General features: G+C 44.3%; 1 protein-coding gene across 2 annotated transcripts in view; it reads right to left on the bottom strand.

Moving 5' to 3' along the window:
- LOC126095172 (uncharacterized) overlaps positions 1–24,785 on the bottom strand; it is a 1,128,014-nt gene that overhangs the window by 106,846 nt on the left and 996,383 nt on the right. For both annotated transcript variants that reach the window (XM_049909900.1, XM_049909901.1), the window contains exon 6: positions 5,053–5,160. In XM_049909900.1, coding sequence (XP_049765857.1) covers positions 5,053–5,160 — 108 coding nt within the window. The remainder of the gene's footprint in view (positions 1–5,052; positions 5,161–24,785) is intronic.

Here is a 24,785-nt window from a genome sequence, read left to right as displayed (position 1 = left end):
AATCGCGAAAGCGTTACGGAGATGATAGATAAACTCCAGTGGAAGACTCTGCAGGAGGGACGCTCAGTAGCTCGGTACGGGCTTTTGTCAAAGTTTCGAGAACATACCTTCACCGAAGAGTCAAGCAGTATATTGCTCCCTCCTACGTATATCTCGCGAAGAGACCATGAGGATAAAATCAGAGAGATTAGAGCCCACACAGAGGCATACCGACAATCCTTCTTTCCACGAACAATACGAGACTGGAATAGAAGGGAGAACCGATAGAGGTACTCTAGGTACCCTCCGCCACACACCGTCAGGTGGCTTGCGGAGTATGGATGTAGATGTAGATGTAGAAGGGAGTGAGACAGGTTTGTAGCCTCTCCCCGATGCTATTCAATCTGTATATTGAGCTAGCAGTAACGGAAACAAGAGTAAAGTTCGGAGTAGGTATTAAAATCCATGGAGAAGAAATAAAAACTTTGAGGTTCGCCGATGACATTGTAATTCTGTCAGAGACAGCAAATGACTTGGAAGAGCAATTGAACGGAATGGACAGTGTCTTGAAAGGAGGATATAAGATGAACATCAACAAAAGCAAAACGAGGATAATGGAATGTAGTCTAATTACCTCGGGTGATGCTACGGGAATTAGATTAGGAAAAGAGACACTGAAAGTAGTATAGGAGTTTTGCCATGTATGGAAGTGAAACATGGACGATAAATAGTTTAGACAAGAAGAGAATAGAAGCTTTCGAAATGTGGTGCTACAGAAGGATGCTGAAGATCAGATGGGTAGATCACATAACTAATGAGGAGGTATTGAAGAGAATTGGGGAGAAGCGGAGTTTGTGGCACAACTCGACTAGAAGAAGGGATCGGTTGGTAGAACATGTTCTGAGGCATCAAGGGATCACCAATTTAGTTCTGGAGGGCAGCGTGGAGGGTAAAAATCGTAGAGGGAGACCAAGAGATGAATACACTAGGCAGATTAAGAAGGATGTAGGTTGCAGTAGGTACTGGGAGATGAAGAAGCTTGCACAGGATAGAGTAGCATGGAGAGCTGCATCAAACCAGTCTCAGGTCTGAAGACCACAACAACAACAACAAGTAATTGTGTGAGGGTGATATTGTGAATTGCTATGGACATTTTTTTAATTGGTGATTGCAGCGTGCACAGTGAGAATTAAAACAAAACAGGGTGTTAGAGGTTGTACACCAGACTTCATTACCGTCTTCATCACCTGAAGTGCATGAAGAGCAAAGATTCACAGCAAACTCTATCTTCGATTTGATCGAGGAACATAAGGATGCCACTATGAATGAAATCCTGGAAAATATAGAAATGGTACAAATGCATTCCGAGGACATTACTAATGCCGAAAATATATATGAGCCTTTCACTCATGATGCACTTTCGAATATGTCAAGAGGGTTACTGAAGCAAGAAACAAAGGCTGGTCATTGAAAGAATTATGCATTACTTCAGAAACGGCAAGGACAAGAATTAGCTACCTTGTTATTAGAGATACTATTAACAACAATGAACAAAACTTGAGAAACTCACTGTCATATTGGAGTTATTTTGGCCTATATTTCAAGAGGTAAGGACTAATTGCTTGGCTGTGAATTCTGTTCATATAAGGCGGTCAGCGTGCCAAAATCTAGAGCGCTTGGACTGACGTATTTCAAAGCAAGATCTATTTAGCTGAGGAATTTTAAGTCGGTTTACAGGATTGTGAGTCGCATAGCTACGCACTCTGTAACGTACTAACATCTTCGAGCGCAAAAAGAGAGAGACCAATATGTGGTCACATTTGGTATTTAATTCACGGATACCATTGTTCCTAATCATTCAGCAGCTGAAATTCTAAATACCGACTTTTCTGGATTTAATTATGAAATTTACAGGGAGCGCATACAATCTGGAATGGGTGAACGAGACACGGTTCTTGGGTTGCAATCAGGTTTGAAAAATCACATCCGTATACAATTTAGCCAATTATTTCCATGGAAGGTTGATTTCTTTCTCCTCTACTATGTGTATCCCTGAAGAAAGTGGTACATTTGGTCCTCTTGTGAAAAAGGAAATAATCCGACTTTCGAACGTATACATAATGGCTTCAAAATCAGAGTATACCTGCGTATTGCTGAACAATGGAGGGATAACTGTCTCATTCCAGTGCTGTTGTCTTGATCTCGAGTCATTTTCATTCCATCGGCAGGACCTGTTCGTAATTCCCGATAAACACGTGTAGGTGACAACCATTCCTCCTGGCACAACGTCCCTTGTTCAACCTTTGTATGTATAATGTTTTCGCCAGTGGAAAAAGTTCTGTACACATTTGTATGCGTGAATTGTACTCGAGAACATTCGTACTGAACTCCACAGTCCTAACGCTATCATCATCCATGATGCAAAGCTGCATTTCCAGTTGAGTGTAATTTCTTTGATGCTCCTGACAGTATTACCTACAATGCGAAAAATACAAGTTGCTCAACACCCAACAGTGCAATTGCATCATTTATCCATTGCGCATATTGTCGCTTACATTTGTGATTAAGAGATACCTACCCCAAGACACACATGCATACGTACGTACAGCTAAATGAAATAAATAAATAATAATCATAATTATGTTTTACCTGTGTTTCCTGTCCTATCACTATTACAACACTATCCATAAGGCTCACCTACACGTATAATTACTGATATGGGTAGCTAAAAATAGTGCAGTAAGTATTGATTACACCTGACGTTTCCATCGCAATTAATTTTATTTCAGTATCGGTGATACACATGAACAATGTATCTTGTCAGAAATTTTATTGTTTTGCTTATACTCAAATCAGTTTCTGATGAATTTGGTTTGTAATTTTGGTACATTATATACGGTACGTTGTCTCTGTATTTTGGAGAACTTAAGATAGTCATTAGAGATGAAAATTAATTACCTGTTGTAGTGAAAAGCTTTGGTGACACGAAACTGCAATAAAAATATATAAATATATTCTAGGATCACTGAACAGAAGAAACATACTTTGTTGCGCCTATTTCGCAGCTGGTGGACAAGATCAGTTGCTATCTGGGCGTCCCCGACCCGTATCCATAAAGACGTTGTTTCACAGGTTCCCTGACCTCTCACCCACAGAAAATATCTGTCCAGAGTTAGCGACAGCATGACGTGCCATCACTTGCGAGCCACTTCAAGTGTGTGACTGCCGTACAGTCAAAACAGCATCGACTAACTTACCATTTGCTGCAATTCAAGGTAACCCAGTTTTATATCCAGCCGTGATATATCCATTGCTGTAGCATTTACGCCTTCCTGATATACTTAGTTACATAGACAGGATAGTGGAAGCGGGTGAATAGCATAGCGCACGCTAATCCGGATAGCGACCCACCTTCAGGGAGACACGTTGATTATCGACTTAGCAGAAGCTTTATTGAACGTAGGGATCATGGAGTAACTTTGCCAGTCAACATAGACGCATTGTCACGCATGTGTAGATGGTCGTTGCAGACATTTTGAGAACCACCTGTGACGCATCCTCAGTGCTTTGTGTAATGCTGTATTGTTGTTGGGCGTATATTCGCAGGAAAGTTCTATCCTCCAGAATGAGATTGTGACTCTGCAGTGGAGTGTGCGCTGTTATGAAACTTCCTGGCAGATTAAAACTGTGTGCCATACCGAGACTCGAACTCGGGACCTTTGCCTTACGCGAGCAAGTGGTCTGCCATCTGAGCTACCCAATCACGACTCACGCCCCGTCCTCATTGCATTTCATTTGCCAGTACCTCGTCTCCTACTTTCCAAACTTCACACAAGCCCTTCTGCGAACTATGCTGAACTAGCACTCCTGGAAGAAAGGACATAGTAGTTGCCCGCGAAAGGCAAAGGTCCCGAGTTCGAGTCTCGGTCCGGCAAACAGTTTTAATCTGCCAGGAAGTTTCATGTTCTATCCTGTTTTTGTTCTAGGTTTATACCACGCTCACCAACTCCCCAGACACATCCAGTTTTAAAACTATGTCTTAGTAGAAACTTAGAATACAGTGACTGACATTCAATAATAATATATTTTCAGACTCAATGACACTAATTTAAAACGAAAATACCGGTTGCGGCCGGCATGGGACATTCTCAAATCGTGAAATACAGGGACGGGCAAAAAAGTGGGAACACATCACGTTACCATGCCTAATATGGTGTAGGAAACTCTTTGGCATTCAGAACAGCTTCCACCTGCGCCGGAACGGATAAATAGAGTTTATGTATGCCTTTCAAGGGAATTTGTAACATTCTTCCAGCAAAATAACCGTAAGTTGAGCTACCGATAATGGAGGTAGGCAGCAATCACGCACCCTTCCCTTCAAAGTAGACCACAAAACGCAGTCACCGAGGTAGCCAGGGGAGATGCGACAGTTGATGCTCGTGCTCACAAAACCATTTCTGGAGGATGAAAACAAACATCCTAACATCGGTTGGACCTGGTCAGCCAAAATGGTCATATAATCCTTGGCAGTAATGTGACCTTTCAGAAGAACCATGGTGTCACTGGATAATCACTATACTGCTGCCCAAATCATCATCGCAAGCCGTTATGTTTCGCTCTTGGGACGTGAACTCGATCAGAAACTGGAAACAGTGAGAAACAAATCTCGTTCGACCAAATAAATAATACCATATTTCCCCGTTGCGGATATTTGTATTACTGGTGAGTGGTTTCGCAACTGAAACATATACATGAAATAACTTTACTATAATCGGCAAAATACTAAAAGAGAAAAGAAAAATTTCAAGCAAAATCTAATCGTAAATGTGACGAAAGTGTCGCTTCCCTGCGGCTGCGGCGGCGGCTATATTTTTCTGGTGAATACTGCTCTAAAACTATGATCGCTGACGTATTAGCGAGCAACGTATCCACGTTATTACACCTCGTGCGCCGCATTTTGAGGCATTTCGCCTCATAGAACACTACTACCAACCCTATATTTTCAAGGCATTAGCAAAGACCGTCAAGCTATGAGTTCAAGAATACGTGAAGTGGCGGCAGTGCTGAGCTTACCTTGTTCACGTGGTCCCTGAGGACGTTCGAGTAGACCATGGCCATGGCCTCGAGCGCCATGAAGGTGATGAAGCCTGTGATCCACGGCACCACCAGGCCCGCGTTCTCCTGCCACAGGCATGCGAAAACATCGTTACTCTCACACTCCACTTTCACTATTATAAAGATTTTATAAACACGTCGTTGGTTGTCTACGAGCACTTCCATAAGCCACCTTAGACTAAAACATTTAAAAACCTCAAGTATATTAGACGTTAATAGGGTATGGGACTCCGGAGCGCAGGATTATTATGTTTATGAGTGCTGCAGAACTCATTGTCGACATACTTAAGTGCTACATCATCTTTGTTGGCTAAATCGGGAAACTGTGCAACTGGACTCTTGCAAATTTGTCGGATACAAATGAGACATATAAGCAGTGCAGAGGATTTTCCGCATCAGTTGCTATGTAATACCCATGGGAGCGATAAATCAATAATCCCACGACTCCCGCTTATTTAAAAAGTTGAGCTCATTTTCAAAGCCCAACTACTTTGCAAATGAGTTAACGTGTAAAATATTTGACGACTGTGAAGTCTTCATGTTCATACGGAAACCCTAATTATGCTGGTTTTCGGATAATTAAGTCACGAATGATTAATTAAAACGTCAAAATCGAAACCTGGGGCCTAAAGAATGCTGTAAGTCGGAATGTGCTCTATTTTATCAAACACTATATGATTTACAAAATTGTTGAGGCTTTCGTGGCCACTTGTTGACAAACTGCCTATTGGCTTCTGTCTCGGGTTCTTCGGCCGACGTTCATCTAATGATTTTTCTGACGTTTCGCCAGCACGAGTGGCTGGCATTGTCAAAGCTTCACCCTCCATTGCCGGTGGTGAACTGGAGGCGAGCTCGCGGCCGCAGGCTATATGTACCTGGCGCGCCAACGTCCGAGGGCTTCTCCGCGGTCATTTCCCGTGCGTTTCTCCTCTCGCTACCTGCGACGGTCGTTCGCTGCAGTACGGGAAGCCAGGATCCGTTTACCTTAAGGCTTTCCTCTTTCTTGTTGAAACTGTTCGCGTGTTTTTGGATTTCTACAGCTTCTCTGAACAGGCGCGTGTGATAGTGCTTCTCTGCAGACAGAACTTCCGTGTCGGCGAATTTTATTACGTGGTCGGCCTCATTCAGTGCGTGCTCTGCCACGGCAGATTTCTCCACCTGCCCCAACCTGCAATGTCGCTTATGCTCTTTGATCCTGATGTTAATGGATCGTCCAGTCATTCCAACATAAACTATTCCGCATGTGCAAGGTATACGGTATATTCCCGACATTGGAAGTGGGTCTCTTTTCTCCTTCGCCGATCTAAGACACTCTTTGATCTTCCTTGTCGGTTTGAAAATCGTCTTTACGCCGTGTTTGCGCAATATACGGTCGATTCTGTCCGTCACTCTGGCCGTACCCGACATTTCTTTTTCTGGTTCCTTACTTCGCCGAGTGTTTGGCTATGTTACACTTCGAATATAATTTGTGGAGTACCCATTGCTCCTCAGAACAGTTTCCAGGTGTTGCATTTCTCGTTTGAGGTGTTGAGGCTCACATATTCGTCCTGCTCTCGTTACGAGCGTACTAATCATGCTTCTTTTCTGGCTCGGGTGGTGGTTTGACAGTTTGTGCAGGTATCGGTCCGTGTGTGTCGGTTTTCGATACACGCTGTGTCCCAGGTTTTCGCCGTCCCTTGTGACCAGCACATCTAGAAATGGCAGTTTCTTGTCCTTTTCTACTTCCATGGTATATGTTATGTTGGCATGGAGGCTGTTCAAATGTCTCAGGAATTCACCGAGCTGTTCTTCACCAAGGCTCCACACCGCGAAAGTATCATCGACGTACCTGTACCACACCTTAGGTTTGCAAGTCGCCGAGTCCAGTGCCTGTGCTTCGAATTGTTCCATGAAGAAGTTGGCCACCACTGGACTGAGAGGACTACCCATGGCGACGCTTTCCAGCTGTTCGTAGAAATCGCCATCCCACGTGAAATAGCTCGTGGTGAGACATGCATGGAAGAGCTTTTTGATGTCTTGCGGGAACATGGAACCGATGTGCTCCAGAGCGTCGCTGAGTGGCACTTTCGTAAATAACGAAACAACATCAAAACTGACCAGGATGTCGTTTGGCGCAAGCTTCAGTTTCTTCAGCTTCTCAATGAAATGTCCTGAGTCCTTAATGTATGTGTCGGTCTTTCCCACGTGTGGCTGGAGCAGAGAGGCCAAGTGTTTCGCCAGTTCATACGTTGGTGAGCCAGGAGCGCTAACGATCGGTCTCAGTGGAACGTTGTTCTTATGGATCTTGGGTAAGGAACCAGAAAAAGAAATGTCGGGTACGGCCTTTCTGCCATACATTCCCAGAGTGACGCACAGAATCGGCCGTATATTGCGCAAACACGGCGTAAAGACGTTTTTCAAACCGACAAGGAAGATCAAAGAGTTTCTTAGATCGGCGAAGGAGAAAAGAGACCCACTTCCAATGTCGGGAATATACCGTATACCTTGCACATGCGGAATAGTTTATGTCGGAATGACTGGACGATCCATTAACATCAGGATCAAAGAGCATAAGCGACATTGCAGGTTGGGGCAGGTGGAGAAATCTGCCGTGGCAGAGCACGCGCTGAATGAGACCGACCACGTAATAAAATTCGCCGACACGGAAGTTCTGTCTGCAGAGAAGCACTATCACACGCGCCTGTTCAGAGAAGCTGTAGAAATCCAAAAACACGCGAACAGTTTCAACAAGAAAGAGGAAAGCCTTAAGGTAAACGGATCCTGGCTTCCCGTACTGCAGCGAACGACCGTCGCAGGTAGCGAGAGGAGAAACGCACGGGAAATGACCGCGGAGAAGCCCTCGGACGTTGGCGCGCCAGGTACATATAGCCTGCGGCCGCGAGCTCGCCTCCAGTTCACCACCGGCAATGGAGGGTGAAGCTTTGACAATGCCAGCCACTCGTGCTGGCGAAACGTCAGAAAAATCATTAGATGAACGTCGACCGAAGAACCCGAGACAAAAGCCAATAGGCAGTTTGTCACTATATAATTTGCACGGTGTTATAAAAAAACTAATTTCTCGTTCAGTGCGATGTTTATCACGTCACATCTCTTCGACTATGTGTCGCAGAGTAATATAATTTTGCAATACACTCAGTGCTACTTGCAGATACTGTTTGCAAAACATGTTGCGAATAGAATTAAGGGTAAAATAGTAATAAATTAGAACGTAATGACTGATTCAGATGTTTTTTGTATCAGCATAGAAAAAATAGTAAGCTGTAAACCTTTTTCCTTTCATTACTTCGTGAAATTATAAGCAAGAAAAACTTTCGAAATGGTTTGAAGTTAAGTTTGTTGTAAATTGCAAAGTGCTCTCATATCTCAAATAGTGTGGGTAATTTGCGCCCAGAGATCTCTGCTGCCTCAGTACATGCACACAGTTATAACCTTAATAGTTGACTTTTGTGTCACACTTTTACGTAAAACTACATTACTTAAGTAGCAGATTGTGAGAGCAGTCTATATTTTCTTGTCGCTATAATTGTATAAAATTTTGAAAATAAAATTTTTTTGACCTTGGAAGCTGTTACATAAGTATTGGGACAAAAGGGGCATCATTCCAAAGTACCGTTATCCAGGATGACTTCGATGACGTCATCCAAGATGGACGGGATGACGTCATTCAACATGGCGGATTTTGGAGGGAACTTTGAATTTTGGCAGGAAAGTGACACGCCCCTCTCGCATAGATAAACTGGGCGAATTTCAAATTCCAACATGATAATGCGTCACATCTAGGAAAATGACGGGAAAAAGGACTTGTCTTTATTATTTAACCAGTTTCGACTGACCTAGTTCATACCGTCGCAACCAGAGAGCGCACTGTGACGTCAGATAATGACACAAGTATCGTTATTCAAGATGGCTGCATCCAGTGTATCCACCACGCGACTTGGTACACAGAGGACGCTGTCGTGACGCCAGCGTATCACGCGAGTACCGTTATTCAATATTGCTCTGACATCCCGAACACGCCACGCCGTCGGCATTTCGCGAGTGCGTTGGGGCTGTTGACAGCTGCCAGGTCGTCTGACAGTTAGCGAGCACGTGGGACTGTGCCGTCGCCGCAGCCGGCGGACGGGCCCGCGCTAATAGCGCGCTATGGTCCTGCCTGCTGTGGCAGCGTAACTGTACATCACCGTTTGACCCGCACCTTTATACTCGCGCCGTACATAGTCTTCCGTAAATATGCTAAGTAAAGCAACACGTACATCGTGCATCTAACTTATCAATTCCCTAAGTACTTAATTCAATTTAAATTTTAATCATGTTGAATAATTCAATTTACAATTTCAATATTCAATGATCAAAGGAGAAGTTCCACATTTGCCAACTATCAGTGCGACGTTCATTCATGACCAAGCACCCCTCCTCCCACCCCCTAGAATGCTGCACTCCTATTCGTTACGTGATTCGACTTTCAACTACCTAGTTTCAATTGCTTTTCAAGGTCCAGACCGCCACCTCTTCCAAGGATTCGCTGCCGACTTTTAATTCTGACAGTAAAGAAAGGTCACTTGCGCTTTCGCCACTAACCTAAGAAAATTGTTGCAAACGAAACTCACCACCAGTAACTGAGGCATCCAGGGCTGAACCTCTTCGTAAGGGTTGCTGGTAAAAGGACTCAGCCCACACTAGGCTGATAGCGAGACGAAGGAATGTACTTTACTTATTTGGGAACAGTTTATTTTGGGATGGAGTATATGTATCACAGAACACACGTACAGACATGCCCCACATCGTACTGACCTGCAAACTACGAGTACTACTACATAACTCATCTATAACGCTCTACACACACGCTTGCAAATTGTAAACCATAAAAAATAACGGCATATGGAAATGGCAAGTCAAACGATCACTAACTCTGTAAATGGCACATCAGTCGGGCAAATGTGGACACAGGGATTGTAGCACGTCACAAGCTCTTACCGCTAGGTTACGTATGACGCAGAAGTCTCGATTTTACTCACACAAATGCGACAGGGGCATCGCACAAAATCAAAATTCGTTTAGAAGAATGTGTCAAGTTTCGTCACACATGAGATGGAAGTCCTCTCATGACAGACAGGTTTACCGTTAACGATCACAAGTAGACAATGCTTTAAAACACATACAGAACACGTAGCTGTATACGAGTTGAACGTGGGCTATATCACATGACTGATGCATTCAGACAGAAAACTTGAAAAAATTGACCTCCATCAATTTATCCTTCTCTAGAATGAATCAGTCAGCCATTACATCGTACCTCGTTACAGTACTTTCTCATACGAATTAGTGTAAAATTCTTCGCGCTATCAAGTCTGTTGCTTATATTACAGAACATCGATGGTGTCTTTTCCATCACATCTGCGCGTTGCTTACCACATAATGATTGAGTGACATCTCTTCTTTGAGTTGGGGAAGAAGTTTTGTGGATGGGTGACAACTTCTGGGGGTTGCTAGAAGCTAAACAGTGATCGCGTACATGAGTGAAAAATTAGGAATCAGGGTTTCAACAGAGTGTGTTTCCAATACTTCGCTCATTGTCGAATACTTTTCAGTTGAGACAGCGATGGTAAGATTTAATTGTATGTATAATGGTAGGAGATATGTGATGGGCTTTCTAGAATGTGTTCGTGTATGCAAAGTCTGTGGTGGTATTGATTCGCGTTCCCATGTTAATGGTAGCAGTCTTCCGAATGCAGAGGCCTGTTTGAGTGTAGGAATCTATCATAGTTAACTTTACCATCTTCTAGATGATCGAATAGAGAACTAATACTTAGTATGTGCTGGGCGACTTTCGTGATCAGGTGTAACTTTGAGAAAATGTTGCGTTTTCAGTGGAGCGTTATTGCCTCCCATGTAAATCGTTTGGACGACTGCTTCTGTACGTTTGGTACCTTTATTTAGTTGAGGGAATATCGTTTGTGGTATGTTGGACAAAGGTTTGCCTGTTCTCTAGACGTGGAAAAGACCGTATAATGATCATCTGGAATCTGTTACGTCACCGACTTCGATATTCGAGAGAGCAAGTATACGTTTACTCTATTTGTACGGCGAAAATTGTATAATATTATGACGTAAACGTGGTTGTTCTTTTAATCAAGGAGTACGGAAATGTCTGTAGAAATGCGAGCAAGAAAGCGGAAACAGTAATGCGTTTGTGCCGGGTTGAAACGAGCCTGTCTTTGCACATCAGTTCTGAGAGTGACTTGGGTTCGCAGACGTAAAGGCGATGGTTTGGTATGGTGGGGGATATGAATTGCATGTTTACTAGATAGAGACAGCACTTGGAGATGTATTCCCTGGTTGGAGATCGGTTCGACACTTCAATATTCTTGCAAGTATCATATGTATTTAATGACGTGTAGAGAACTTTGTGATGTTTAGTTTTCGGTGCGAAATGGTGATCAGTTTAAAATAGTTTGTTACCACTGGGTGTAGCGTCTGTAGAAAGAAAGAACAGGTTGGGGGTGTATAGATTGACGGAACTGTTGGTGAAATTTAGCAATCTTTGCAAAATAACTACAGAAAGCCCCAGAAAGAAAATGCTCGATTGATTGTGGTTTGATATAAGAGTGGTGAGAACATTTGCATACGTTGAGAGCAGGAAGGCTATCACATTATATCCGGGAGAAAGATTGGATTCGGCGATATTTTGGTAAGCAGATTCAGTTAGGGCTGGAATTTGATGCATACAGGCTGAGAGAACAATAAAGCGAGCGTTAACTCTTTCTGGGGCACTATAAAATTACAGAGAACTGGACTTGGCTGATTTTTTTTTTCACAAAGCCATGTGACGTAAGAATAACATTGAGAATGTTTTAGATGGCAATGTGTCAGTCAGGCTGTGGTGGGTACGTGAGAGTTGAATGCGTGTGTCAACATGCTCTGTGCTATTCTGCCTTCAATGGTAAAGACAAGTGGCACCTGGAGATGCCTCGAATTTGAGACTGACGTGAACGCACTTTGACATGCTAAGCCTGTATAATGGTGACTGTATGGAGGCATGCAGATTTCACCAGTGTTCGACGACGCCGGCTCGCGAACTGTGACGCATAGCGCAGGACCTGAGCTGCAGCGGCCTCACTCTTGTGTTGTAGCGCGCGACCCTAAATGTAGGTCTGTGAGTGCTTTAGCCGTGTCGACCGTACGTGCGATTGCTTCACCATCGGTATCTAGCGGATAGGAATTTGTCAGGTGTTACGTATGAATGGGGGTGCCCCCGGCTCATGTTTGCGGAAGCTGAGCAGCGGCTGTGCACGGTTTGACATCTGACTGGACAGGGGGCAGTGTACTATGCTTGCGTGCGTTGACTGCATTATTTTGTGAGCGGCTCTGTAGGCCCTGCTATGCGCTATTTGGACAGTTTACTAGTACTGAGCGTGTCTACACATCAGTTTGATGAATTATTTAGGAGCAGTTTGCTATTGTGCACTGTAATTACGAGTTGGTTGCGTGTCTGTGGGCTGTGCAACATGGCCCCAGGCACATCCAGGTGGATCTTTTGTATCAGTGTGATAGATATACTCTATCGTTAAATAAGTTGTTTGAAAATAGATAGAGTGCACTCCATCCTTACGCTCCCCAGCAGCCGAGAGCAGGCTTTGTCGTTTTCCCCATCATTTTCCCTCACCATCTTGGTTTACGTCACGAAAAGGACGACAGCGTTCTCTGCTGGTGGTACTGAGTATTAGACCTCGTGGAGAATCCACTGTTTGCGACCATCATGGATAACTGTACTTGCGTCATCAGCTGGTGTCACGGAGGCGTCATCTGGCGGCAACGAAATGTATTGAGACAGTTGGGGTCTGGAGCTCGTGGTGCTCCTTACCCGAATTCTCAACAGCTGCCTTCTGCAGGGATATTTTCCTACGGCATGGAAGACGGCTCGAGTAGTTCCAATACCCAAGCCTGGTAAAGACCTAGCGAAACCCAGCAGTTACCGGCCAATTAGCCTCTTGCCGACCCTTGGCAAGGTGCTCGAGAGAGTGCTGTTGCAGAGGCTCCATGACACGCTTACAGCGCATGACGTTATGCGACCCGAACAATTCGGTTTCAAGGACAAATTATCTGCCGAACTTCAACTTCTACGGATCACCGAACGGATACAAGAAGGATACAACAAGCAGCACTTCACGACTGGTGTCTTCCTTGACATCGAAAAAGCTTACGATAAGGTCTGGCGGCCCAACCTTATCGTCAAACTGCATCGCACTACCCCTATTGCGGATTGTTACATTAGACTCACAGACAGCTTTCTGATGGACAGGAAACTGTATGTCCGAGTTGACGATAAAAACTCCGAAATGAAACTGATCTCCGCAGGAATTCCGCAGGGCTCTGTCATTTCGCCTCTACTTTTCAACTTATATATAAATGACATCCCAACAGTCCCCCTTGTTACGGCGAGTTTGTATGCGGACGATACGGCCTTTCTGACAACTGGACGACACTTGGACCAGCTAATCACTAGGATGCAACGGCAACTTGCTGTAATGGAACGCTGGGCGCTGCAAAATAAGATAACGATCAACCCGACGAAGACGGCAGCCGTTCTGTTCACACGGAGGAAACCTGTTCTGAACGACAGACTGCAAATAGCTGACCAATTTATCCCATGGTCGCCGGGTGTGAAGTATCTCGGTGTCTACCTTGACAAAAAATTACTGTTTACGTAGCATATTGACGACAAGAAGACGGCAGCCCAGAAGATGGCCAGGTCACTGATTCCGTTCCTGAAGAGTAAGGATCTCAACCCTAAGACTAAACTCCGGTTGTATAAGGCAACGGTGGAACCCACAATGTTGTATGGCTCCACCTCGTGGGGAACTACGTGCGTCTCCAACTACAACAAACTCCAAGCGCTGCAAAGCATTTGCTATCGATGGATCACAGGAGCTCCAGGTGGACAAGAAACGTCGACATCCGCACCGCACTCCACGAGACCACTATACAAGAAAAGGTCCATGACAAGGCTCTACGAGTTTTTGACAAGATCGATGCCCTTAGGGACGAAGTTCGACAATTACAATCGGTAGGAACGGTAAACCCTGCAAGATGGCACAAGTATCGAGTACCGAAGTCAATAACGTTTCACGCCCCATAGGCCATCTGTCATAACACGAGGAAGCAGTCACACATAACAGCCTTGACACATTTCACCCTCCACAGGAGATAGACATCACCAAAGACAGCAGGCTAAAGGACCCATTGCGTGCCAAAGCCTACCTGAATGCGTAATAAATAGTGTTTTCCTTTTATCCTTACATCCCATCCTAGAAGAATAAGTCATCAAGGATGATCTCTTCAGTCCACATTACACACTATATTTAAAAAAATAAAAATAAAAAAAAGCTCGTGGTGAACCCGCTAGGTGGCGCCATCTTAGATTAGGTACTTGCGTCATCACCTTCCGTCACTATAGCGTCCGCTAGTGGCATGAATATGAACTAAGTCAGTTACTTATGGACTCAGTGGAAAATACAATTGGTGGTGGTGCTGCCTCTAATTCTTTAAATAAAGGCTGGCAAAATAATTTCGACAGTTGACGATTAGCAAGCAGAGTCTTTTAGTTGGATTATTTTCTTGACAATTTACGAGTAGTTTGGCTATCTGGACGTAAATGATTTGCCTTATTTATGAGTGGTTCGTATGTCTGTAGGTTGTGCAACGTGCTGTTTTTGACGGTTTACAATTTGCAAGCGTGTGTAGTGTGTTCCAGATGAGTTATGTAGTAGTAGTTTGCAGGTCTGTATGATGTGGGGCATGTCTGAGCGTTTGTTCTGTTATAAATACACTATATCCCTAAATAAATTGCCCCCCCCCCCCCCAAATTAATAAAGTACATTCCTTCCTCTCTTCATCAGCCTAGTGCGGGCTGATTCCTTGTACCTGGAACCCCTACGAAGGTTGTGCTCTCCGTTTGCAACAATTATTTTAGGTTGGTGGCGAAAGCACAAGTGACCTTTCCTTACTGCCAGAATTCAAACTCGGCTGCGGTTCCTAGGAAGGGGTGGCGGGCTGGACTTTGAAAAGTAGTTGAAACTAAACTAGGTAGTGAAAGTATAGTGACCACCTTTTCTTATCTATATGAAGTCGAATCACGTGGCCAATAGGAGTGTAGCATTCTAGGTGTGGGGTGTGGGTGTGCTAGGTCATGAATGAACACCGCAATGATAGTGGGAAAATGTGGAACTCCTCATTTGATCATTGAATATTGAAACAGTAAATTGAATTATTCAATATGATTATAGTTGAAATGGAATTAAGTACAATTTACGAGTAGTTTGGCTATCTGGACGTAAATGCTTTGCCTTATTTATGAGTGGTTCGTATGTCTGTAGGTGGTGCAACGTGCTGTTTTTGACGGTTTACAATTTGCAAGCGTGGGAGTTGCTTTAGTTAGCATATTTACAGAAGACTCTGTACGGCGCGAGTATAAAGATGTGGGCTTGAGGTTTTGGGGTCAAACGGTGATGTAAAGTTACGCTGCCACAGCAGGCAGGACCATAGCGCCCTATTAGCGCGGGCTCGTCCGCCGGCTGCGGCGACGGGGCAGTCCTACGTGCTCGCTAACTGTCAGACGACGTGGAAGATGTCAACAGCCCCAACGTGCTAGCGAAATGTCGGACGGCATGGCGTGTTCGGGATGTCAGAGCAATATTGAATAACGGTACTCGCGTGATAAGCTGGCGTCACGACAGCGTCCTCTGTGTACCAAGCCCGGTACTGGATACACTGGGTGCAGCCATCTTGAATAACGGTACAGGGGTCATGATCGGACGTCACGATGCGCTCTCTGGTGGCGACGATATCAACTAGGTCAGTTATAGTCCAGACTCTGTGGCGAATACACATGCTTGAAACTAGTTATATAATAAAGACAAGTCCTTTTTTCCCGCCATTTTCCTAGGTGTGACGCATTATCATGTTGGAATTTGAAATTCGCGCCATTTTTATGGGCGGGTGAGGGCGTGGCAATTTCCCCTCAAAATTCAAACTTCCCGCCAAAAATCTACCATCATGGATGACGTCATCGCTGACATCGTGGGTAACGGTAGTTTGGAATGGTGCCCCTGTTGTCCCAATCCTTGCATAAGTAATCTGAAAATGATACCTGGTGACGTAGTGACTGATTCATGCCTTTACTAACACAAATGTAAAAATGCTCCTATTTGAGCACAAAAATTGGAATATGTTCCTGTCTGAAAACTGGATTACCTGCTGCCTTATACCACCTTCCTCAGTACCTCTAAAAATTTTTCTTAAAAAGCATGCATACAGTTTCGTCCCCTTTTTAACATGCAACTTACCTCTAATGCCCAGAAGCTCTCCTAATTGTATCTTGCCCACACCCACTAGTCCATTTCTGCCATTATCTCTTTGTGTCTCTCTGACGTTGTCTCCTGTGTCCCAGCCACAGTCTCCTTAGTTCTCTCCTATTACTGCTGTCTCATCTCACCGTCACTGTCTCCCTTTTGCTCTCTCTTACTGCTACTGTCTCTTTCATTCCTTCCCACTGCTGCTCACTTTTACTATCTCTCTCTTCCTCCTTGTCACCGTCACAGACTCCGTCTCTCGTTATCACTGGCTCTCAACCATGTCCCCTTTCTTCTTATCTTGTTCTTCTGTCAATGGCACGGTCTCCATCATTCTTTCCCTAGAACGGTTCTGTTACTGTGAACTGTGTTCCATAGCCCCAGTGTCCCTCTCTTTCCCTCACGCTGCCATTGTAATGCCTACTGCTTTCCAGTATTTACTACTTTTCCGTCTCTTTCGCACTGGCATCATCGCTTTCTCTCCCGCCCTAAAAATGTGCGCATATGTTCCCCGGAAGAATTCTTGGGATAATTTTTAAAGGGGCTAAGGAAGGTAGAAAGAGGCAACTGGTACGCAACTTTTCAGCCAGAGACTTTCATAAGGACAGGAACATATTTGCATTTTTTGTGCTCCAATAGGAGTACTTTTTCTCTGATTTCCTTCTTTTCTATCGCACCACAGCAAGCCATTCATTTTAAACGATATGTATTGGTCAGTGAAATTTTAATAGTTTACGTACGTGAAATGGAAATGATGCAAAGCTAGTTTTACACCTCAGACCGCATTTTACGCACAAAAAATTTTTCGTGAGTTTTAGTACTATATAATAGGGTTCTCAGAAGCCTAACGACGACAATGGACACACTTTACTGCATTTTTCTTCGAACGACGTAGCTTAATAAACTACATTCTCGTCTCACACCGGATTTTACGTGTGTATTTTACGTGTAGAAGTAGGGTACTTTTGAACCTACTTATCTCGGAAACGGATAAACACAGCGAGAAAATTTTCTGTGTTGTTCGAGATCTTAGGAATGTATTGTAAAATTATGATACATTTGTTGTCCATATCCGTCCTGGAATCTGCGGCTCAGTTTTGGTACTCATTAATGGCCAACATCGAAACACATGACACTCCACTACCAGTTACCATACTGCTAGCTGCGATAGCTACAGTCTGATCTCATACAAATGAACAAAAGCCATCCCACTATCTCAGCGACCCTAAACCTTGAAAAAAAAAAAGACTATGAGCGGTTACCTATTTCCAACGTCTTATTAAACTGTGAACCTATAGGCCTCGAATCGATTAAGTCCTTATCACTGCTTATTTTCTGAATGACATCTTTTCTTTTGACATTGGTAACCATAACCGATGCCGTGTCCTCCATTCGTTTGCAGGTGATCGCAAAATATCGTTTTTGTCTACCGTACACTCCTCAATTTCCTGCTGATACACCCTAGCCACATGTCCACATCCATCCGCTCTAGTATACCCACTTCAGCGACTTCTTTGCCGTGCACCAAGTTCTATATACATTCGAACAGTCCCTCCAGATCCATTTAAATAAATTTACATCCTATGATTACTTCTTGGACATCAACACCAATTCCGCGAAATGCAATTTAGTAATCATACAACAGTTTGTTCAGAAACCATAACCAAACGGCTCTAACTACTATGAGACATAACATCTGAGGTCATCAGTCCCCTAGACTTAGAACTACTTAAAATTAACTAACCTAAGGACATCACACACTTCCATGCCCGAGGCAGGATTCCAACCTGCGACCGTAGCGGAAGCACGGTTCCGGACTGAAGCGCCTAGAACCTCTCGGCCACAACGGCTGGCCCGAACCCGAATGATCTTATCTCCTTATTAATACAGTAAATTATCTTGGACAGAGCTTCCATCTGCTAATCATGTAACAAAATAACTAAAATATACTAAAATTACTAGAACAACTTAAAAGGCCAGACATACAGATTATACTGTTCCACCTGTGCTAACCATACAAATACCTAATCTGACCCATTGCCCCTTTACCAATGGAACTTGAATCACTGCGCTGCTAAAACCTTATCACTTTTGGCAATTGCAAGAACAAGATGCTCTCCGCGACATTATGCATTAAAAGTCAAACGAACATATTCTAGTGGAGGAACTGTCAAATATTCGAAATAGGAACAGAAAATTCGTCCCCAAAACGCAAAATTAATACTGCAGATACTTGATTCAGTATGGCATGGGGAACAAGCATTGATTAAGTAATATACTGTCACACCGCAAGCACAATCAAGTCCACATCTGGGGGCAGGATCGTCAATGATGTATAACACTGAAGAGCTGATAGCACGTTTATTGTTGACACCAATGTCCTGCCACAACAGATTTGAATTTCTGGACAGCGAGTGCCGCTATTTACACAAACATCAAATTTTGCAGAATGCTGGCATTTATACGAACACTGAATATTCCAGAATGTACAAACGTCGCTACCATAAGATATTTTAAAAAGTTTCCAGTGATGAGAAATGCTAAATTACAAATAACTGTAGGTGTTTGGGTTTGGACCTGAAACGTGCAGCACGCTAGCCACAGACATCCTACTGCATGCAACGTCATTGTACATCGATGGCGTATCTATCAGGGTTTAGCGTTCAGTGAGACCATTCGTCTGTGGGCACTAGGAAGTTCTGATCATGTAGGTGATGGCACAAAGTGAAATTACCTCTGATAGAATTTTCGTCTCGAAAACCTTTCATGAATAGAGATCGTCACATCGGACGTTTTCTACAAGAAACTTTGCAATTTCTGGAGCTTCAACAATCAGCACAGCTTCAGTTATAACATAGCGGATGAGGCAGCCAGTCCATGGATTGTCTTACGCTGACTTCGGAAACCTCCCCTCGAATCCAAGTTGGTGGAATGGCGCTGCTGCAGGCGGAATTGGTAATAGATGCTTCGGCTGGAGCTGAGGCTCGTGCTTCTGTCTTCTGAATTCCTTACTGGTGCTCACACAGAATCTAACGGATCGGTAGAGACCAGGCCAAAGATAGATGCATCTCATTCTGTCTAGTCTTCACGAATCCCAGATGACCAGATGTTGAAGCATAATGATCAAGATAAACGGCTGTAGGTGACCTGGAATGACGCGCAACCACTGGACCATAGTTCCCCTTATACAGTGCTCCATTAATTAAATGAAATTATCCTTCAGTTAGTTCTTGCTTCTTCGCGGCTTCTATGGATTTTCTGTGTGTTGGCAGGCAGCAGTACCACTTACTGGAGCTATGACTGAGATTTCATCCGTGCTGCTGTGTGCCGCCAAAGGATCCCTTGAAAGGCAATCGCGTCCTTATGTTGGAACTGCTTTCGTGTACCACTGAGACGTCAATCTCCTAAAGCCTCAGTGTCCAGGTTGCCAGTCGACCCGTAGGATTCGCCGGCTGCCAGGCAGCATAGCCTGGAGCTTATTAATGGTCCAAAAAATTGGAAGACACTCTTTATTGGCTGTGGAATAGTTCATCTCGAGCTTTGAGAGCACTCTTGAATGATAATCTATCATATTTTCAGCACCTTCCGGAAATTTCATTAGAAGTCCAATTTTTTTTTTTTCGTCACACAGTGCTAGGACTAAACAAGATGTTAATGCCTCCTTAAGGGCAAGCGAATATCGTTGTATCACCTCGTTTCAAGAGAATTCGGCGTCGGTGTGGAGTAGTTTATGCGAGGGGCTCGATTTGGTACAGAGAACCTGTATGAATCGCCAGTAGTACGAGCAAATTAAGAGGAACCTTCTCACATTACGAATATGTTGTCGAGTCGAAAAATCTGGGACTGCTCTATTTTCTATGGATCGTGGCTGACTCCATAGTCATTCGCCTGGTGCTCCGAGACTTTTAATTCTTTTCGAATTGAGGCAAAGGCCTGCAGTCTTCAAACACTTCAACACGGTTGTCAGGCGGCTTGGATGTCCTTCAAACGTCATCGAAAACACGATAATGTCATCAATTTAGCAAACACAAATCTTTCAGATTAAGTGTCGAAGCAAGATGACCATGATACGTTCGAAGGTGATTGAAGCGTTATACTATCCAAACTGGATAACTTTAATCTCATAGACGCCATCAGGAGTTTTGGAGGTAGTCTTTTCAGGCTCAGTCCGTCAGCCTAGGTTTACCAGTAGCCTGGCTGTATATCCATAGTTGAGAGATACTTCGCTTCTTTCAGGCAGTCTAGGGTGCCGTCAATAATCGGAAATTGGCAGACGTCTTTCATTTTTGTTCGGTCTTTAGTTGTCGACGCAGAAACGCCATGTGCCGTTCTTCTTATTCTTAAGGAGCTCAAAAGAGGACAAAGGACCCTCTGAAGTTTCAACGATGTTATCTTGCAGCACCTTCTCCACTTCCTCTTGGATTATGCATCGTTCAGCCGGCGGTACTCTTTATGAGCACAGGCTAGTGGGTGGATGATTCCCACTGTTAGTACGGCGTCTTACCATGGGCCACTCGGTCTCTCTTTTCTCCGCACTGGATTCGAACGGATCCGGAAACTGACGCAGAGTGGCTATCACTTGCCGACGTTTTCCAAAGTCAAGCCAGATCCTATTGGCAGCTCAGTAGTGGCTTCCTCCTCTGGGTTGTCTGTAGTGGTTGAGGACCACTATTCTTCGTCGGTGACACTAAGCTGCGCCTCCTGGACTGCTTCGGCAGTTCCTACGCACTATTTATTTTTGTTCCGTGTCCAGAAACATTGAAAATCTAGTGTAAGTCAACTGTAATAATATGTAAAGTTTATGTTTTGCCCAATAATCAGCTACACAGGCAGCCTTAATTTTAGCTAGCTGTAAATCCAGCGGGTACAGCTAATGCTGAAGTTTGTGCACTCGGTAAATGGTCGTCTGTTTGGACGTTCCTGCAGGCACATCTGTCAAAGTTACACTTACAATTTTAGATCCTAGTCTTCAGCCTGTTGAGAGCCTTTTATGTTGTTCCTTCCTGTCGAAAGTTTTTCCTTCAGCTCCAGTGTAGGATCTGATGTTGTCTCGCTCCATAGCTGAAGTCTCGCCTCTCCTATGGTGAGGTTGATTGGCTGTTACGTCCAATGGAAGCTCTTTCTGGAGCCAAGTCGCCTAGGATGTTGTTAGTGTCCGTATAGGGGGGGAGGGGGGGGGGAATGATTATCTGTCATCTGTTTCTTCCTCACCACCTTGGAAGCTACTTATCGCCATATGTTGTACGGAGCTATCCCTGTGAGATGACAGATGTTCTCTGTCTGCGTGTGCAACAGACATCCTGATATGATGCGGGATGACTCATTTATGGCACATCAAGTGTCCCACGTGGGCAGAATTCTTCCATACAGACGCGGCATATTTAGCTGCCGATAAACGGAGAGCAATGACTGCAGTTAGAAGCACTTGTGGGTCAATATCCTAGTTTGCAAGATCAATTTACGAATGATAATCGTAGCACTGATCTTTTGTTTAGTGTCCAAACAGTGCTGTTTAAATGACAGATTTCTTCCCAAGTTGACACCTAAGTGTATGGAAGTTTAGCAGTGATTTCCAATACACACAGAATTTTCTTTTGGCTTCCTCATTCCTCAGGTGGAAACCAGAAATCTGCGTCTTCGCTGCGTTTAGTTTCAGGTGGTTTGGATGATAGTAATCTCCCAGTATTTAAAGACTGCTAGTTAATTTCACCTCTGCTTCCTCGAAGGTGATTTCTTGGGCAGCTTCGGCCGTATCACGAGCATATATGAAGTACCTGCCATTGGAATGGGTTGGCTGGTTGTTGGAGTATACATTGAACAGTAACGGGGTTAATACACTGTCCTGAGTGAGACCATATTTTTTGTTTTTCCATCAATTACCTTTTCCCTGCATGGTAACATAGATGCGCCTATTCTGTAGTACACGCTGCAGAAATATTGGAAATCCAAAATCCTTAGTCACTTGGTAAATCTTATATAACAGTGTACTGTCCTTAATGGTAGCATACGCTGCGCTCAGATCAATGGAAGCCACACCAGCCACTTGCTTTCTTTCACAACGATCTCCAATATCCCATGTTACATCCAAGATTTGTCCAGTAAATGAACGTCCTGGTCTAAAGCCGTCTTATCTACAGGTTTAGACATCTGTCGAGTACCATTCTCTCGAGGGCCTTGAACAGGTGGCACAGACGAAATACAGGACAAAAAATTTTAACATTTATTCTATCTATCCTGGTTTTAATAGGGCTACCACTCTTTCTTTTCTCCAGACCGTAAGGATGTGCATGAAGTTGGTGCAGTTCTTCATTAGATCCATTAGCCATCTAAGAGTTTTTAGTCCAAAAAAAGAGACCTTTAAGGATGAGTTGCGACTGCTCGTGGCAATTAGTTACCCAGAGCTACTTCTTGACATCCTACAATCCTTTTAATCGTCGCTGTGAAGCTAATTTTTGTGATCCTGAGTAACATTTGCAAGCGAGAAGATCTTCACATGACTAGAACTCATCTCGTTGATGATGGCCAGTTAACGTCTTCACGGCAAACAACTGCCCAGTACAGACTTTGGTAACTCTGTTTGTTAGAATAGCTTCGTCAATGTGGCTCTCTGATCTTTCACAGTCTGTGTTTGCTTAGAATCCTAGAAGAGCCTATCCAAGGAGACGATAATGACCATACATTTTTAAAACGAGGAATCCGAAAGACTGAGTTCTATCGTTAACAGTTATTCTTGCGATAGTGGCACATGTTCCTGTCTGATGGACGTATTTTGCATTTGCGAAATTCAGTACAATCGCTTTCGCATCACTGAACATAGTCTTCTTTATCTGACAACAATAAGCATCCGACATTACGGAATAGGAAGTGCAAAGTCGACCTGCACCCGGACAGATTGGCCGTCGATGATGGTGCCACAGACGTTTCCTGGCAGCCTGAAATCTGTCACCCATGGAGGGTGTGCATCTGTGGCACGTCCACCTATGGTGACTTCGCTTAGTTTTTCTTAAGCTGGTGGCTGGGTGAGCTGCTGGTACCTCTGTATGCTACGACGTGTCGAGGAGCGAGCTAGTACAGGGTATGACGAGCTTCGTTCCACAGGTCTACTATAATCGTCTGCCGTTGACTGAACATCAGAGCAGCTCTATTCAAATAGAACTGTTGTGATGGTTGGCATCTGGCACATAGATGCCGTCGAAAATTTGCCTTCTTTCTCCCCAACAGAGTCAAACGTGTGCAGGACGTCCATATTGAAAACACACAGGAGCGTCATTCTCTTGCCTCCAATTGTCTGTTCTTCTGAGGTGCACTGTGTTGTGGGTTGGCAGGAGAGCCAACACCGGTATTAGAGGAAGCCGAAAGGCACGCGTTTTAGCTCACGCGGGCTGGCGTGAGGTCTGGAACAGGACAAGGAAATTAGACTTTAGAAAAACGGACGTAGCTGGTGGAATACTTTACTTTAATCCATTAATGATGAGAGTCGCTCTTGACTGTACAAGATTCAGTATCAATATCAATAGTAACTGGTAACGGCGTCTTGCTAGGTCGTAGCGAATGACGTAGCTGAAGGCTATGCTAACTATCGTCTCGGCAAATGAGAGCGTATTTTGTCAGTGAACCATCGCTAGCAAAGTCGGTTGTACAACTGGGGCGAGTGCTAGGAAGTCTCTCTAGACCTGCCGTGCGGCAGCGCTCGGTCTGCAATCACTGTTAGTGGCGACACGCGGGTCCGACGTATACTAACGGACCGCGGCCGATTTAAAGGCTACCACCTAGCAAGTGTGGTGTCTGGCGGTGACACCACACATTGTACTTGGTAGAACGTTTGATGATATCTGGTTGGTCGGATGTGGAGCTCTAGTTTGATGGCTCTGGCACAAGTCCGAGTTGGCCGAATCCATTCTTCCTGATAGGTTCGACTATTGGCGGAAATTGGTGTTAAAGATCGATACACCTCCTCTTCGGCATCTTCTGTTACTTTCTGACGTGTGAGGTCGACATTCTTGGATGCTATGGCTTGCACACATTTCCTACTACATTAAACTGAGAAAGGCGAGCTGATGGCGGTCATCCACAGCTATCATTGGAGCCAAATTATGCATTCGGCTATGTCTCATTTGTCCAACGCTTTTCTGTTGAACTTTCTAGAAGCGCTGGCAATAGCTAATGAATTCATCTTTGCCGACAAATCTTTAACCAGAAGGGCTCCGTATACAAATTCCGTGACTCATTTCGTCGAGTACTAGAGACTATTGGCTTCTGTCGTATTCGGGTCAACGATGTGGCATAGGGGCAGAACATTCTGTATATACAACTGTGTCGTTTGCCCATTCCTTTTGACCCTGT

This window comes from Schistocerca cancellata, chromosome 8, assembly GCF_023864275.1.
Source record: "Schistocerca cancellata isolate TAMUIC-IGC-003103 chromosome 8, iqSchCanc2.1, whole genome shotgun sequence".
NCBI lineage: Eukaryota > Metazoa > Arthropoda > Insecta > Orthoptera > Acrididae > Schistocerca > Schistocerca cancellata.
This window is presented reverse-complemented; position numbering and strand designations above follow the sequence as displayed.